This window comes from Euprymna scolopes, chromosome 15 (assembly GCF_053919585.1).
Source record: "Euprymna scolopes isolate OS-2025 chromosome 15, ASM5391958v1, whole genome shotgun sequence".
In the NCBI taxonomy this organism is placed as follows: Eukaryota; Metazoa; Mollusca; class Cephalopoda; order Sepiida; family Sepiolidae; genus Euprymna; species Euprymna scolopes.
Window position 1 is genome coordinate 13673754 of NC_136496.1, and position 16397 is coordinate 13690150.

Here is a 16397-nt window from a genome sequence, read left to right on the forward strand (position 1 = left end):
TGTAATTGTTGGTAGTAATTGTTGGCATCTAAATACTTTGTGTTATTTGGATCCTTCAAACAACTGTTTTCATCTTGAGTGTCATTTTCACATCGTTCTTCTTCAGGTGTATCTTGTCAAACTTGGGAATGTTTTTGTTCAACTTGGGAATCCGTACTGTATTTGGAACGATCGTGGTAGCATGCTCTCGTTCCATCAGCCTTGACTGGATAGAAGTTCTAAGTAATTCGCAAAAAAAAAAAAAAAAAAAAAAAAAGCAAAAAAAAAAGCAAAATACAATTGTAAATTACTTTAAACCTCTATCCAGTCATGGCTGACGGGACGAGACCATACTACTCCCGTGAAGTAAAATAAAGGGTTTCGTTCGAAATTCTGTCCAAATTCTCGAGTTTCATAAGCTAGACTTGAAGAAAGTCGGAGGTTACGTTGACCGAAACGTTGTGAAAATGACGCTCAAGATGAGAACAGTAGTTCTAAGAATCCAAATAACACGGATAATCAATCCTCATCAAAAAAAAAAATTCAGAAAGCTAAATACTTACCCAAAAGAATGTTTCTGTTTGTACCCCCTTTTCTACTTTTAACCCCCCCCCTCCAATATGTTGGTGATTGAAGGTTGTTGTTTGTACCCCCCCCCCGAATAAATTGTAACCGATTATTTAGCAAAAAAAAAAAAAAAAAAAGTTTTTTTTTTGGGGTGGGGGGGACAATGCACGTCACATGCGATAATAGTATTAACTGTCTATGATTTCACCTATATCGTCATCATTGCTGCTGTTTTTGTTTTGTTTTAAGTAACAGGCGACATTTTTTGATCCTTAGAACGAAGGTCGACAACTTTACAATGAACAAGTGTCCTGTATATGAGAGGGTTACGTTTAGTTGAACGCCCGTCCCCTCCCCTGCACTCTTCCAAGAACAATCGCTTCTAGACTCTGTCCCATCGACGAGATGTTGCATCCCTCTGCCTGTTCTACAAATACTTTAATGGTGAATGCTCTGACGAACTGCAAACACTTGTACCTCCCCGACGTAACTACCCCCGACAAACCCGACAAGCTACTAAGTCTCATCCCTTTACAGTGGAGATCCCTAGGTGCAAGAAAGCCTTTTACTCCAATAGTTTCTTCCCCAGAACTGCGGGTCTTTGGAACTCCCTTCCGGGATTCTGCTTTCCCAACTGCAATGATATGCAGAAGTTCAAGTGTAATGTTAACAAACATCTTTCTACTCTTCTCCCTTCATAATGACCCCGCTAATAATTCCCTAATAGTAGCCCCCTGCTTCAAAGTGGCACTGTGCCTTGTTTGGGGTGAAAATTGAATAAAAAAAAAAAAAAAAAATAAATAAATAAATGACTGAAACCTGTTAAATTTTCAAGAAATGCAGTGGTGGTTGGTGATGTTGTTGTTATCATCATCATCATCATCATCATCATCATCATCATCATCACCACCATGATGATGATGATTATTGCCGCTGCTGCTGCAAAACAGGTATCCGGAGTGTGGAGTGTTTAGCATGGAAATCTCCAACTAGTATTAAGGATATGAAAGATGGTTTATTAAACAAATGCTTGTAAGATGAAGAGAGTAATTTAGCAATCATTGGTTTGAGATCTTGTTAGTTTTTTTTTTTTTTTTTTTTTTTTTTAGGAAAACTAGATCAGATTCTACTTTTTTTTCATTCTTTTTCCTTTTCTTTTTCCTTCATCATTTGCATTCCTTTCCTTTTCATTCTTATTATTTTTTCATTCTTCTTTTCATTCTTCCTTTCCTTAGTCTTATTTTCTTTCTTCTTCCTTTCCTTCTTTTCCTTTCCTTCCAGTTGTGTGAGTATTTAAACTGATGCAAGACCCCCCCTCCACTACCCCGGACTCAAGGTGAGCAAGATCATCCATCACTAATAGACAAGTCAGGCAGATTTCAACTTGGATTCCGATACACTTATTGATTCTGATCTAAATTCCGTATTCTGATACAATTGCTGATTATGGTTTCGAAATCGGCTAGTCGGCTAAAAAGTAGAATTTGTTTTTGTTTCTTGGGGTGTGGGGCATTTAGTGGAGGGTTTTTTATCAACATTTAATTTTCTTTTTGGTTTGACAAGTTTCCTAATTTTGTCCCTTTTATACATTGTAACCAAGATTTTGATAAAGTTATTGTGAGATTTTCATCTATATTTTTCACTGGTGTTATATATATATATATATATATATATATATATATATATATATATATATATATATATATATATATATATATATATATATAAAAACTACTTCATTTACTCACATAAAATTAATATACGAAAGTATAAATTTATGCGTAAACTTTAAGTATTTACTTCAACAGTGTTCAATACGTAGGTAGAGTTAGTTAGTTTCATCCACTCCATTGAATCCTACAGTGGATGAAATGCGGAATATTCAGTGTAGCTTAATCGCCATATATATTTTATAATTTACTATATATATATAACCATTTCTGTAAGGTCTGACGAGGCTGTTAGATCGTAAACACGGCCCAACATCCGAAACATATGTAACCAAACAGCTAAAACGGTAATAAAAAATCACACACACACACACACACACATATATATATATTCCTATTTTAGTGCTTTACCCAATTATGCATAATACTAAATGGTTTTTGAATAGAAATGATTCTTCATTCATTTATTAATATTTAATGAAAACAACATAAAACTCTTAATGACTATACTAAATTTTTTTCCTTCCTATTCTAATGTGGCCGTGATCTTTAATGATTACTTGTTTCTCGTGTTGCATCTTATCTGATCTTGGCTCTCGTCAATTCAGGGATAGTCTGAACCCCCAGTCAAACCAAACGACATTTGTACACAAAATAATTGACGATTTTTTTTTTTTTTAAATTTTTCCAGAATGTATGTCCGAGAGTTCGCACTTTTTAACTATAGTAGGTTCATGCCGTCACGATGCAGGTGACAAACGTTTTTAACGGACATAAGAACACACACACGCACGCACGCACGCACGCACGCACGCACGCGCGCGTTTGTCCTTCATATAATGGAAGAAGAAGAAGAAGAAAACCTTAAATTGTTTTTATAGAATATCTTTTCAATTCAAATTTCCACTTCACTTCCGGTTCCCCTTCCCCATGTTAAGAATGGCTTTTCTAAATATTAACGTCATTATTAAAAAAAAACAAAAAAACAAAACAAACTTATTAATATGGTGAGAGGCGCTTCCTTTACCTATTCTGTACTTTCACCTAACAATTTAATTAACAAAGTGTAGTATCTGTTCTGATACTACACTTCATTTTTTCTGTTCTCGGTTAGTGAAGGAGAAAGCCTTCATGACTGAGATGATTTTTTATTTTTGTTCCTATCCAGAGCGCCCCTTTTTGGGGAGCTGGATTTTCTGTAAAAATTCATTTAAAACGGAAGCAGTAACCGGAAGTGGAAACTTAAATCGTAAAGATAAACCAATTTAATTTAAAAGAATAATAAATAGCTAAATAGCCCGAAAGAGCCGCCAAGAAAGAGAAGATGAGCAAGAGGAAGGGAGAGGGGGAAGGTCGAAACGCATAACGCCAACAATAATCTTTCTTGATAAATCTTGATAAATCACTCTGTTTTAAGCAATGAACGAATAACTGGAATGAATGAATCGTACATTAGCAACAACCGAAAGTTTCATTCATAAAGAATGCTTAGAAAATTTAAAACAAAAACAATTAGTGATTCATGACGGCGACCATCTTCGGCACGGGTGTTTCCACGTGCATCTTTTTTTTTTTTTTTTTTAATTTTTTTAAAATTTTTTATTTTAAATCATGATTAGTTACACCTATCATTCATGAGCGTGCAGGAAGTTAGATACGAAAATCCGTTATAAAAAAATAATAATTAAAAACCTTATTAATACAAACTGCGGTTCTCATGTTGCTGCTGTCTCCCTGTTTCCACTTTCGATTTTTTTTCTTTCTCGCTCACATGCCCCTATTCTGAATTCATAGCAGTGTTTTTTTTTTGTTTTTTTGTTTTTTTACCAAAACGGCCATTAAAAATGTTTTTATTTAAAACTTTTTCAACCTATTTTAAACTGATATATATAATAAAAATAATATATATGCCGCTCCCCATTAAGGGGGTACCAGATTGGTATATGGGGAAATTATTACCAACAAGCATTTAGGTAAAAATGCACTTTCGTATAAATACTTGAATTCATTCAAGAAAGTATCGCTAACAAAAACAAATAAAAACATCTCTCTCTCTCTCTCTCTCTCTCTCTCTATATATATATATATATATATATATATATATATATATATATATATATATGAACATTTAAATTAAAATGTTTAAAATTCAACGCTATTTCATACGGTTAATGGTAGGCGAATGGATACGGCCTCCGCTAATCGAGCCAGAGATGTCTCGTGTCGCGGGGTTCGAATCGTTCGACTGGTAGTAATCGTGACACCCTGCACTGAAGAATCCCGATTTAATTATTATAGTAAAAAAATAATTATATATATATATATATATATATATATATATATATATATATATATATATATATATATATATATAGCCAAGTAAAAATAAATTAAAACAAAACTCATTTTTCTTATTTCGAATTATTTAAATCAATAATTTGACAAATGCCGAGTTCAACAAAATACACCTGGAGATGGCTGAAGTTTACATCAACCGAAACGTTGTTAAAATAACGCTCAAAAGGAGAACAGGAGTCTAAAGAATCCAAATAATACGAAGATTAGGCAGGGTTTTAAAAAGTCAGAGTGCGCTAATTGAAGTGCATTTTGGCTTACAAAAATAAAAAAAATACATGAATAGCTCTGCCGTCATCCCTGTAAGAAAGAAATAGCGACAGCTAAGAGAGAATTTACTGAAACCACCAAATAATGCATTGAAGCACAGAAATTAGGAACCCATGACTTCTGGAAAATCCACAACAGTGTAGTAAATAATGGGAAATCAACAATTCCCCCACTATCCAACAATCATGAGGTCGTTTGCTCAGCAACCGAGAAGGCTAACATGCTTGCCAGTCGGTTTGCCTCCAACTCCACACTGGATGGTCACATTCAATGCCGCCAAGACTAAACTTGTTTCCTTCAATAAGTACAAGAAACCTTTGCTACCACCAATAGCAATGGCCAAAGACTCTTTATCTGAAAGTACATCTTTTAAACTCCTCGGCCTAACGTTCACAGGAAACGTGTTGGAACAATTACATTGAGAGCATTTCCAGGACCGCTGCGAAGAAGGTAGGTTCTCTCTACCGTGCTAGAAAGCTACTAATACCCAAAGGTATCCTGTACCTCTACAAGGCCACCATTCGCCCATGTATGGAGTATTGTTGTCATATTTGGGCTGGTGCATCTGCTACTAGTCTCTCACTCCTAGACAAGGTTCAAAAGAGAGTCGCCAATCTGATAGGTCCTGAACTGTCAACTGTCATCTAAGCTTCAGCCTCTGTCCCATCAACGAAATCTAACATCCCTCTGCCTGTTCTACAAGTACTTTAACGGTGAATGCTCCGAAGAACTGCAAGCACTTGTACCCCCTCGACGTAAATACCCCCGACAAAGCCGACAAGCAGCAAAATCCCACCCCTTCACAGTTGAGATCCCTAGATGTGAGATATCCTTCTACTCCAGTAGTTTCTCCCCCACAACCGCTAGACTTTGGAATTCCCTTCCAGGTTCCTGCTTCCCCAACTCTACTGACATGCAGAAGTTCAAGTGTAACGTGAACCGACATCTTGCTGCCCAACTCCCCACATAGTACCCTGATATCCCTGATAGTAGCCCCCTACATCCAAATGGCAATGGGCCTTTTTTAGGGTGAAAATGTAATATCTCTATATATATATATACATATATATATATATATATAGAGAGAGAGATTGATTATGAAAAAAACATCTTTATAAAATTCATTCTTCACTTAATAATCGGAGAAATTTTCATATTAATTAGATAATTACCTGATTTTTTGGTAGTAGTAGTAGTTTTTTTTATTTTATTTATTTTTTTTAAGAGCCTTCGACTAAAACTCCATTTTGTCCGTCGCTAATTAAGTAAAACTTTATTAACCATAAACTAAAAAAAAGGGAGAATAACGAAAAACACGTGGTTCGTTCAGAGCTTCGAATCAAAAGCAAACAAAAAAGTTTATATCGTAACATTTTTGTCTTTTTATATTTGTGATATAAACAAACCTCAAACTCGTGCTATTGTGTGGTTTAATATAAATAAAATTATTGTTGCTACAATTTTTTTAACTGTCACTGATTGCCAAACGCAAAAATATTGTTATCTTTTAAATGTCTATACCTTCTTTCTCTGTGCATTCTTTCGCTCTAGCCCTTATTTATCCCTTTATTTCACACATTCTCTCTCGCCTATCACACCTCTCATTCCCCCCCCTCTTTACTGAGCTTCCTCTCCCTTACTCGCTCCTCTGTCTGTCTCTCTCTCTCTTTTTAACCCCTTTCTTTATCTGTCTCTCATTTTTTTTACCTCTTATTTCCTATTTTGCTTACCTCTCTTTCTTATTCTCCATCTCCCTCACCTCTCCCCTTTCTCTTTGCCCCCTCTCCTATTCCGTTCTCTCTCTCCCCTATTCCTCTCTCTCCCCCTATTCCACTCCCTCTCTCCTATTCCCTTCTCTCTCCTCCCGTCCCTCTCCCGTCTCTCTCCCATTCCCGTCTCTCTCCCATTCCCGTCTCTCTCCCATTCCCGTCTCTCTCCCATTCCCGTCTCTCTCCCATTCCCGTCTCTCTCCCATTCCCGTCTCTCTCCCATATTCCCGTCTCTCTCCCCTATTCCCTTCTCCCCCTCTCTCTCCTATTCCCTTCTCCCTCTCTCTCTCTCCTATTCCCTTCTCCCTCTCTCTCTCCTATTCCCTTCTCCCTCTCTCTCTCCTATTCCCTTCTCACTCTCTCTCTCCTATTCCCTTCTCCCTCTCTCTCTCCTATTCCCTTCTCCCTCTCTCTCTCCTATTCCCTTCTCCCTCTCCCTCTCTCTCTCCTATTCCCTTCTCCCTCTCTCTCTCCTATTCCCTTCTCCCTCTCTCTCTCCTATTCCCTTCTCCCTCTCTCTCTCCTATTCCCTTCTCCCTCTCTCTCTCCTATTCCCTTCTCACTCTCTCTCTCTCCTATTCCCTTCTCCCTCTCTCTCTTATTCCCTTCTCCCTCTCTCCCTATCTCTCTCTCCTCTCTCCTATTCCCTTCTCCCTCTCTCTCTCCTATTCCCTTCTCCCTCTCTCTCTCCTATTCCCTTCTCCCTCTCTCTCTCCTATTCCCTTCTCCCTCTCTCTCTCCTATTCCCTTCTCCCTCTCTCTCTCCTATTCCCTTCTCCCTCTCTCTCTCCTATTCCCTTCTCCCTCTCTCTCTCCTATTCCCTTCTCCCTCTCTCTCTCCTATCCCTTCTCCCTCTCTCTCTCCTATTCCCTTCTCCCTCTCTCTCTCCTATTCCCTTCTCCCTCTCTCTCTCCTATCCCCTTCTCCCTCTCTCTTTCCTATCCCCTTCTCCCTCTCTCTTTCCTATTCCCTTCTCCCTCTCTCTCTCCTATTCCCTTCTCCCTCTCTCTCTCCTATTCCCTTCTCCCTCTCTCTCTCCTATTCCCTTCTCCCTCTCTCTCTCCTATTCCCTTCTCCCTCTCTCTCTCCTATTCCCTTCTCCCTCTCTCTCTCCTATTCCCTTCTCCCTCTCCTATTCCCTTCTCCCTCTCCTATTCCCTTCTCCCTCTCTCTCTCTCCTATTCCCTTCTCCCTCTCCTATTCCCTTCTCCCTCTCCTATTCCCTTCTCCCTCTCTCTCTCTCTCCTATTCCCTTCTCCCTCTCTCTCTCCTATTCCCTTCTCCCTCTTTCTCTCCTATTCCCTTCTCCCTCTCTCTCTCCTATTCCCTTCTCCCTCTCTCTCTCTCTCCTATTCCCTTCTCCCTCTCTCTCTCTCCTATTCCCTTCTCCCTCTCTCTCTCTCCTATTCCCTTCTCCCTCTCTCTCTCCTATTCCCTCCTCCCTCTCTCTCCTATTCCCTTCTCCCTCTCTCTCTCCTATTCCCTTCTCCCTCTCCCTCTCTCTCCCCTATTCCCTTCTCCCTCTATCTCCCCTATTCCCTTCTCCCTCTATCTCCCCTATTCCCTTCTCCCTCTATCTCCCCTATTCCCTTCTCCCTCTCTCTCTCCTATTCCCTTCTCCCTCTCTCTCTCCTATTCCCTTCTCCCTCTCTCTCCTATTCCCTTCTCCCTCTCTCTCTCCTATTCCCTTCTCCCTCTCTCTCTCCTATTCCCTTCTCCCTCTCTCTCTCCTATTCCCTTCTCCCTCTCTCTCTCCTATTCCCTTCTCCCTCTCTCTCTCCTATTCCCTTCTCCCTCTCTCTCTCTCCTATTCCCTTCTCCCTCTCTCTCTCCTATTCCCTTCTCCCTCTCTCTCTCCTATTCCCTTCTCCCTCTATCTCTCCTATTCCCTTCTCCCTCTATCTCTCCTATTCCCTTCTCCCTCTCTCTCTCCTATTCCCTTCTCCCTCTCTCTCTCTCTCTCTCTCCTATTCTCTTCTCCCTCTCTCTCTCCTATTCTCTTCTCCCTCTCTCTCTCCTATTCTCTTCTCCCTCTCTCTCTCCTATTCCCTTCTCCCTCTCTCTCTCCTATTCCCTTCTCTCTCTCTCTCTCCTATTCCCTTCTCTCTCTCCTATTCCCTTCTCTCTCTCCTATTCCCTTCTCCCTCTCTCTCCTATTCCCTTCTCCCTCTCTCTCCTATTCCCTTCTCCCTTCTCCCTCTCTCTCCTATTCCCTTCTCCCTCTCTCTCCTATTCCCTTCTCCCTCTCTCTCTCCCCTTCTCCCTCTCTCTCTCCCCTTCTCCCTCTCTCTCTCCCCTTCTCCCTCTCTCTCTCCCCTTCTCCCTCTCTCTATCCCCTTCTCCCTCTCTCTATCCCCTTCTCTCTCCTATCCCCTTCTCTCTCTCTCCTATCCCCTTCTCCCTCTCTCCTATCCCCTTCTCCCTCTCTCCTATCCCCTTCTCTCTCTCTTTCTCTCCTACCCCCATTCTCTCTCTCTCCCCTATTCCCTTCTCCCTCTCTCTCTCCTATCCCCTTCTCTCTCTCTCTCTCTCTCTACTATTCCCTTCTCTATTTTCCCTTTTTCATTTTCTCTCGTGTTCCCTCCTTTCTCTCTTTTATTCCTTACTATCTTTCTCTCTCTTATCCCCATCTCTCTCTCATCCTCTCCGCTCTCTTTCTTTCTATTAGTTCGTCTCTCCCTTCACCTACTCTTCTCTACTCCCCATTTTTATATATTCCTTCCTTTTTCACCTTTTTTTTTAATCTACCATCTCCGTTATTTCTCTCTGTCTCTTATTCTGTTTTTCTCCACCTCCTTCACCCTCTCCCCCCTTTCACTTCCCCCTTTATTTATACTCCCTTTCCTCTCCTTCACTTTCTTTCTATCACTCCAGCTTTCTATTTATCGCTCACCCGTCGCTCTCTGTAAACCCCCCCTCCCCTCACTCCCACGACACGCACAACAAACGTAGTTATCCCATGCCAAATTTCAAGTAGTCTCTGCCTATATTATTGTGCGGAGAGTGACGAAAAAGACATTAAGTAGTCTTAGCCTAAGTAGTCGACGCTTACAAGCAAGAGAGCTGGTCTCTCTCGCTCTCATTAGATACGATTTCTTTTTTTTTTTTTTTTTAAATTAGTCTTCGACGCCTATTGCATACTAATATGCTAATCATGGTTTATTATTTAAAATAGCAAACAAACTCCAAAACTCGGTTTTTAATCGCAAAACATGACTTGAATGATTGATTTTTTTTGTGATATATTTCTTTTACTTACGACCTACCTAAAACTGAAAAACACGCGTTCCTCTATCTACGTTTGAAGTCATACTCGATAATAATTTAAATATATTCATGATAGAATTAAGTTTTAGAGGCAATGTTCCTTTATATAAATATATATATCTATTTTAAATAGAGGGGTAATTTCCATTTTGAATTTTTAGATGGTTGTTCTCTGCAAACATATCTAAACGTAACTACCGCATAAAAATAACGCTAACAGGAATTATATAGCCGTTCGTTCGTCAACATGGCGAAGTCCACTTTTTCTAAGGATTACGAGGATATTGTGAATGAAATTAATGACTTTATTGCTACCCTTAACGTTTCAGATGAGGACGAGAAAGCCGCACGGAGCAACCGTTCGAGCCACAACGCCCGACTTCTTCAGTCCAGCTCCTCGTGTTCATCATCGTCGTCGGGTTCGGCCACCATCCTCGGAGGATACACCTCGTCCAACTCTCCAGTCAACTTCGTTACGGCCAACAACCTCATCAACTCCACACTCAAAGGGATACCCATCATCGCATCCGCTACCACAGTCGCCGCTCCCTCCTCAACCACAGCGACCATAACAGCAGCCCCTTCGCTTTTCCCAGCATCATCATTATCAACAACAACAACGTCGTCATCGGTATTTACTGCTCCAGCATCATCGATAACAGTAAACAACAACAATTATCACAACACCAACATCAATAACAATAACACCAACGTCATCATCACCAACAACAGAAACAGTGCCCGGGAGCAGCAGGTCCTTCGGGTCTGCCCTACGTCGACCATTGCGACTACTAGTATTAATAACGGCAACCCGACCATGGCTGAAATTGTGGGGACAGCTACAATGAGGGTTACCTCTAACCCGAAACGCGTCAAAGCTATGCACAATTTCAAAGGAACAAACAATGATGAGGTAAGTAGTAAAAAAAAAAAAAAAAAAAAATGTTAATCCATTTCGTCACGTGTTATCGACTTTTTTTAGTTTTATTTATCTGTTTGTTGTTTTTGTGATTAAATTGTACTCTTTGCCCCCACGCTTGTAACGCAAAAATAAATGTGAGATTTTGTTTCGATTATTATTTAGAATTCAACCTTATTTAAAAAAAAAAAAAATCGTATTGTACGTACTCGACACGTTACGAAAATGTAATATTCAAAAAATCACGTAAATTGATCAAGTAGTTAAAAAATATGGGTTTGTATTACTGTACACATAGATTCGAAAAAGTTGTCAAAAAACAAATATATGACAAATAAATGTTATCAAAGGCAAGATAAGTTACTTTTCTACCAAACTGGATAAATTTTTGTGTTTTTATTCAATGTAACATGTTTATTCAGCTCGAAAAACATGCAGTAGTGTTTACCGATGTATGGAAAATTCAAAATGGCGGCCGACTCTCTCTCGGAGAGGGTAAGTTTGGGAAAAGGTATTATAAATAATAAACTAGACAAAATACTGTTAGAAATTCGCTCAATATATGTTACCGTGAAATAAGTTGACATATATTCGGTTGTTTTTTAACAGTATTTTGTCTAGTTTATTATTTATAACATCTTTTCCCAAACTTACCGTGTTAAAGAGACAGTCGGGCGCCATTTTGAATTTTCCAATACATCGGTAAACACTGCATGTTTTTCGAGCTGAATAAACATGTTACATTGAATAAAAACACAAAAAATATATCCAGTTAGGTAGAAAAGTAACTTATCTTGCCTTTGATAACATTTATTTGTTATATATTTGTTTTTTGACAACTTTTTCGAATCTATGTGTACAGTAATACAAACCCAAAAATATAAAGAAAATCATTTTGAAACGATTTAAACCGACTAAAAATCAGTAGCATTACAAGGCTGATCTCGCAAGTTTTAATTATTGTGTACTTATCTACCCCTTTCTGAATTTTTTGAGATGATGATTGGTTATTCGTATTATTTGGATTCATCTGACTACGGTTCTCATGTTGAGTGTGATTTATGTATTTGTAAATTCACAAAATGACACTCAAGATGAGGACAGTAGTCAACAATTACTTATCTATCCCCTTTTTTCTCAAGATGACGACGCGAGACTGTCCCTTTTTGCTTACTCACAAAGTTTGCTTTTATTAGTTAAAAATAAAACTACTTGCTCAAATTACGTCATTTTTTTTATCTTCGTCCCGTGACGGGTATGTACATCAATAAAGATTTTTCTGTATTTTTTTTTTAAAATTAAGTTTAAAAATTTAAAAACTGAGTATTAGATTTTGTTTATTTTTGTTGATCTATTTTTGTGCGATTCAAAATCGGGAAAAGTAATGACTATTAACGACAAATTATTTTAAAAAGAAATACAAGGTAATAGTTGGCTCTTGTTCAGACCCCTCCTCCATGTAAAACAAACAAACAAAAAAAGCTGTATGATGTAGTCGTGACAAAAAGACGGGTGCTTGTTTACAATAAGACTGCAGTTAAAATATATCCTTTTAAACAAAAACAATATGACTTAAATTGCCAACTCGAAAATTGCAATATATCCAAAAATTATGAAATTCTATCAGCTAGATAATTTTTTTATAATTTGTTACGGAAAATTGTATATTTTGCCGTTTTTATTTCATACAATTAATCAAAATATAAACTGACAACCGGGGGAAACTGAATTATCTCCCTTATTTTTTGAAGTTCGCGCGAGGTTAATGGCGGCCGTCGATGCTTTCTATATCTTGGCATTTTTTTTTTTTTGGTTCTTCGTTATTGTAGCGAAATTCGAAAATTGAAATGTTGAATTTCAAGTGAAACCAATAGTATCTATTGAATTGTCATGTCACAGTTTTGAACATATTAAAAAATTACGGAAAAAAAGGTAAAAAAATTAATTATTAATGAAAATAGTTTTTGGAGACAATTAGCGAAAATTGAGTTTTATAGTCCGGGGAGTTCAAAAGGGAGATAAATCTTTTCTAAAAGCTGAAAGTTTGGTAAATTTAGCAAAACTTCACTAATTGTCTTTGAAAACTGTTTTCATTAATAATTAAATTTCTACTTTATCGTTGTTTTTTTTTTCTTTTAATTTTTTTTTTTTGGATAAGTTCATTATTACTATGACATGACAATTCAGTAGATATTATTGGTTTTACTTAAAATTTAATTATCGAATTTCGAAGGACCCTGTTTTTTGTGTTTTTTAAAAAAATGTTTTACTCAAATAAATTTCATAATTTTTTATATATATTGCTATTTTCGAGATGACAATTGCGTACAATTGTTTTGTTTTTGCTTAAAGGACATTAAAAAAAAGGCACTTCTGCATTACACGGACGGCGATAACTCTAAGGGGGCGATAACTCCAATTTCTTATCAAGCAAATAAATAACAAACAAGATTTCTTTTTTTCTTTTTTCGAACACAAAAATATTTGAAAACCAAAACATTTATTGCATAAAAAATGTATCGTAAAAATGCATGTAAAAACATTCATTAAAAAGTCTGCATAAGAAAATATAATGGTATTTTTTTTCAGATTAGGTCCACCTCCGCAATTTTCTTTTAAATGGACAACCTTTAGAGGGTTTCGACTATGCTGAATACGAAAATCGCACTGAAATTTTGCAGAAATAAGTAGTTATCGAGATATAAAACGTTGTATTATGCATTGTATTCTTTGGCGGCCATCTTCTTTACGCACGTGCAGTGTCCGTCATAGATGAGTAGATTTGTTTATGACGCATGCAATATTTTCTTTCCGTTACAATTATTTACATCAAACAGATTTGGTAATGTCGCTACATAGAGTTTGCGGGCGATATGAGAAAAATAAGGCATTCAAAATGTTTCTTTTTATTATATGAGAAGTCATTTCATGTAAAAAGTTAATTTACTCATCGAAACTTGAGAAATTCACGTAAACATTCAATGAATAAAAAATCCACATGACTTCCCGTTGCCATTTGTTGGCCAATATACAGCCTTGACCTTGCGATGAAACAAAAAACAAGATTGAGTATAAACGCAACGAATTGACGGGACTTCAGTGAATCTGTTTTTTTTTTATTTTTTTTTTTTTTTTTTATTACAACATTTTCACCCCAAACAAGGCAATGGCCTTCGGGACAAGATCAAAGTGTAGTATCTGTTCTTCAGATGCTGCACTTCTATTTCTTGTTCTCTTTCGGTGGAGGAGAAATTCTTCACGACTGAGACAATTTTTATTTTTGTACCTTTTCTCCACGTTAAAAAACGACCCTGGTGTCTAACTCTGTCCCGTGGGGAGGCATAGTAAATAGGTACTATCAGGGGCAACAACTACCGGGGTACTATGTAGGGATTTGGGTAGCAAGATGTCGGTTCACGTTACACTTGAACTTCTGCACGTCAGTACTGTTGGGGAAGCAGGGACCTGGAATGGAATTCCAAAGTCTAGCGGTTCTGGGCAAGAAACTATTGGAGTAGAAAGATCTTTTGCATCTAGGGATCTCTACAGTGTGGGGGTGGGATTTTGCTGCTTGTCGGGTTTGTCGAGGGTGCTGTTTGTATATTTATGAATTTATGTGGAGAGAGCGAGTGACACACATAAATTCGGTGAAATCCTTTACTGCAGTACTACTGCTAGGTGTGTCAGAATGTTTGGGGATTTTTGACACCCCTAACAAAAAAACTGTGAATGAAATATAAAAAACTCGTAATTTCTCTTTTTAAAGTGGGTTGTTTATTTTCTTTATGGAATATACCTCCAAAATAAACTATTAAAGTCGCTTAAAAAATAATAGAAATATTATTAAAAAAAAAAAAAAACAGTGTTTACAAAGTGCCTGTGAGCATTCATGCAGCCATTTTGTTTACGTACAATTGAATTTTACGAGTTAAATTTTTTCCAATTTTTTTTCACTTTAAAAATCTATCAACATTTTTCGATTGGTTCAGTTTTTACGATATTTTCAGGTTCAATGTGAAATTTTATGCTCTTTCCAATAAACCGAATATAAGGTTAAAAAAAAAAATCCCCTCTTCCCCATTTTGAAATGTTAAAATGAAAATAATTACTTTTCTCACCTCAAATTTATAAATCACAAATTGAAGATAAAAGATCAATAAATAAAACAAGCCAATTAAAAAAAAAAAAAATACAGTTATTTGCAAATTTACCTGTAAAGTCCAAAGTTTGAAACCTTTTTTAGGAATCACGTTGAATATTTTTTTTTTTTAAGTAAAACCCTATAATCTTCTTATATTGCACAGAAAGTTTATTTATTACATATACATAAATTATTTTTCTTTTTAAATTAAAACTAAATTTCACTTAAAAAAATTATTGATATTTAAAAGTCGCTGCAATCATTTGTCATTTTAATGTATAAAAGAAAAAATTATTTTACATGAGTAAAAAAAAAAATTTATTTTAATTGTCATGAAATACACGTGACGCAGCAAAAGATTTTGCCGAATTTATTCGTGCCACTCGCTCTAACACTTAGTTTTTTTTTTATCGCAAGGTCAAGGCTGTTTATTAGTCTCCATATGGGCAATTGGATTGCCGTATTGATTTTTTATTCATTGAATTTTTACACATTTTAACCGTGAATTTCTCGAGTTTCGATTAGTAAAATAAATCAACTTTTGCACAAAATGACTTCTCTGGTAATAAAGTTTAAGATCAGAAAAATTTTGAATGCCTTATTTTCTCATGTCACCCGCAAGTCCTATGTAGCGATATTTCCACAGATTTAAAAAAAAATTTTCATGAGGGAGAATTCTGGACAAATAACTAATATTTAACATGAGCTAAGAATTTTTAGTTGTAAATATCGGTTTTGAGCAAAATAGCCGGCGCTTAACGAAAAATATTGAATTTCAAGGGAAACAAATACTACCTACGTAATTATCAGGCCTAAAAAAATAGCTTATCCAAAAATTACAAAAAAAATATAAGATAGAAAAATGATTATGAACGAAAAAAATAAATTTGTCAAATGTATCGAAATCACTGTCCTACGCTTACTAAAAAAAAAAGAAAAAGAAAAAACGAATTGACAGGGGAGATAATTAAATTCTGTTGCTTGCGTCATAATTCAAAATGTCGGACAAATTTTATTCCTCATCTAAACTTTATCGGAAACGGTTTTTCATGAATAATTATTTTTCTACTCTATCATTTTCCATAATTTTTGGATATGTTACTATTTGCGACATGAACATTATATAGGTACCATTTGTTTCATTTGAAATTCTTTTTTTTTTCGTTATTATAATATAGAAGCACCAAATAGCCATTTGTTCTGTAACATAAACAAATTGAGTTTGTTGAGAAGCGATAATGTTTATATTTCATATTTTTTTATGCAAATGACTAACAAATTCGACTAATTCTCCAACTGTATTTCTTTTTAAATAATTTATGCCGATAATATGAATGCTTAACTCTCGAAAAATTAGTTATATATATTTGTAGATTCACTTTACTATATAAATTTAACGTAAAATTATCACTCACTTCCTGGATAGAGAAAACGTAGGATAGAACGAGTATCCATTTTT

The 16397-nt window shown here is 36.5% G+C and overlaps 1 protein-coding gene across 21 annotated transcripts in view; it reads left to right on the forward strand.

Moving 5' to 3' along the window:
- Nucleotides 1–16397, forward strand: part of LOC145293736 (rho guanine nucleotide exchange factor 7-like) — a 624934-nt gene that overhangs the window by 189491 nt on the left and 419046 nt on the right. For 6 of the 21 annotated variants that reach the window (XM_080140205.1, XM_080140207.1, XM_080140210.1 and 3 more), the window contains one exon: nucleotides 10208–10791. In XM_080140205.1, the coding sequence (XP_079996331.1) occupies nucleotides 10696–10791 (96 nt within the window). In that variant the 5' untranslated portion in view covers nucleotides 10208–10695. Of the gene's footprint in view, nucleotides 1–10036; nucleotides 10792–16397 lie in introns of those variants that run through there. The other 15 variants (XM_080140190.1, XM_080140191.1, XM_080140193.1 and 12 more) reach the window with 5 other exon arrangements.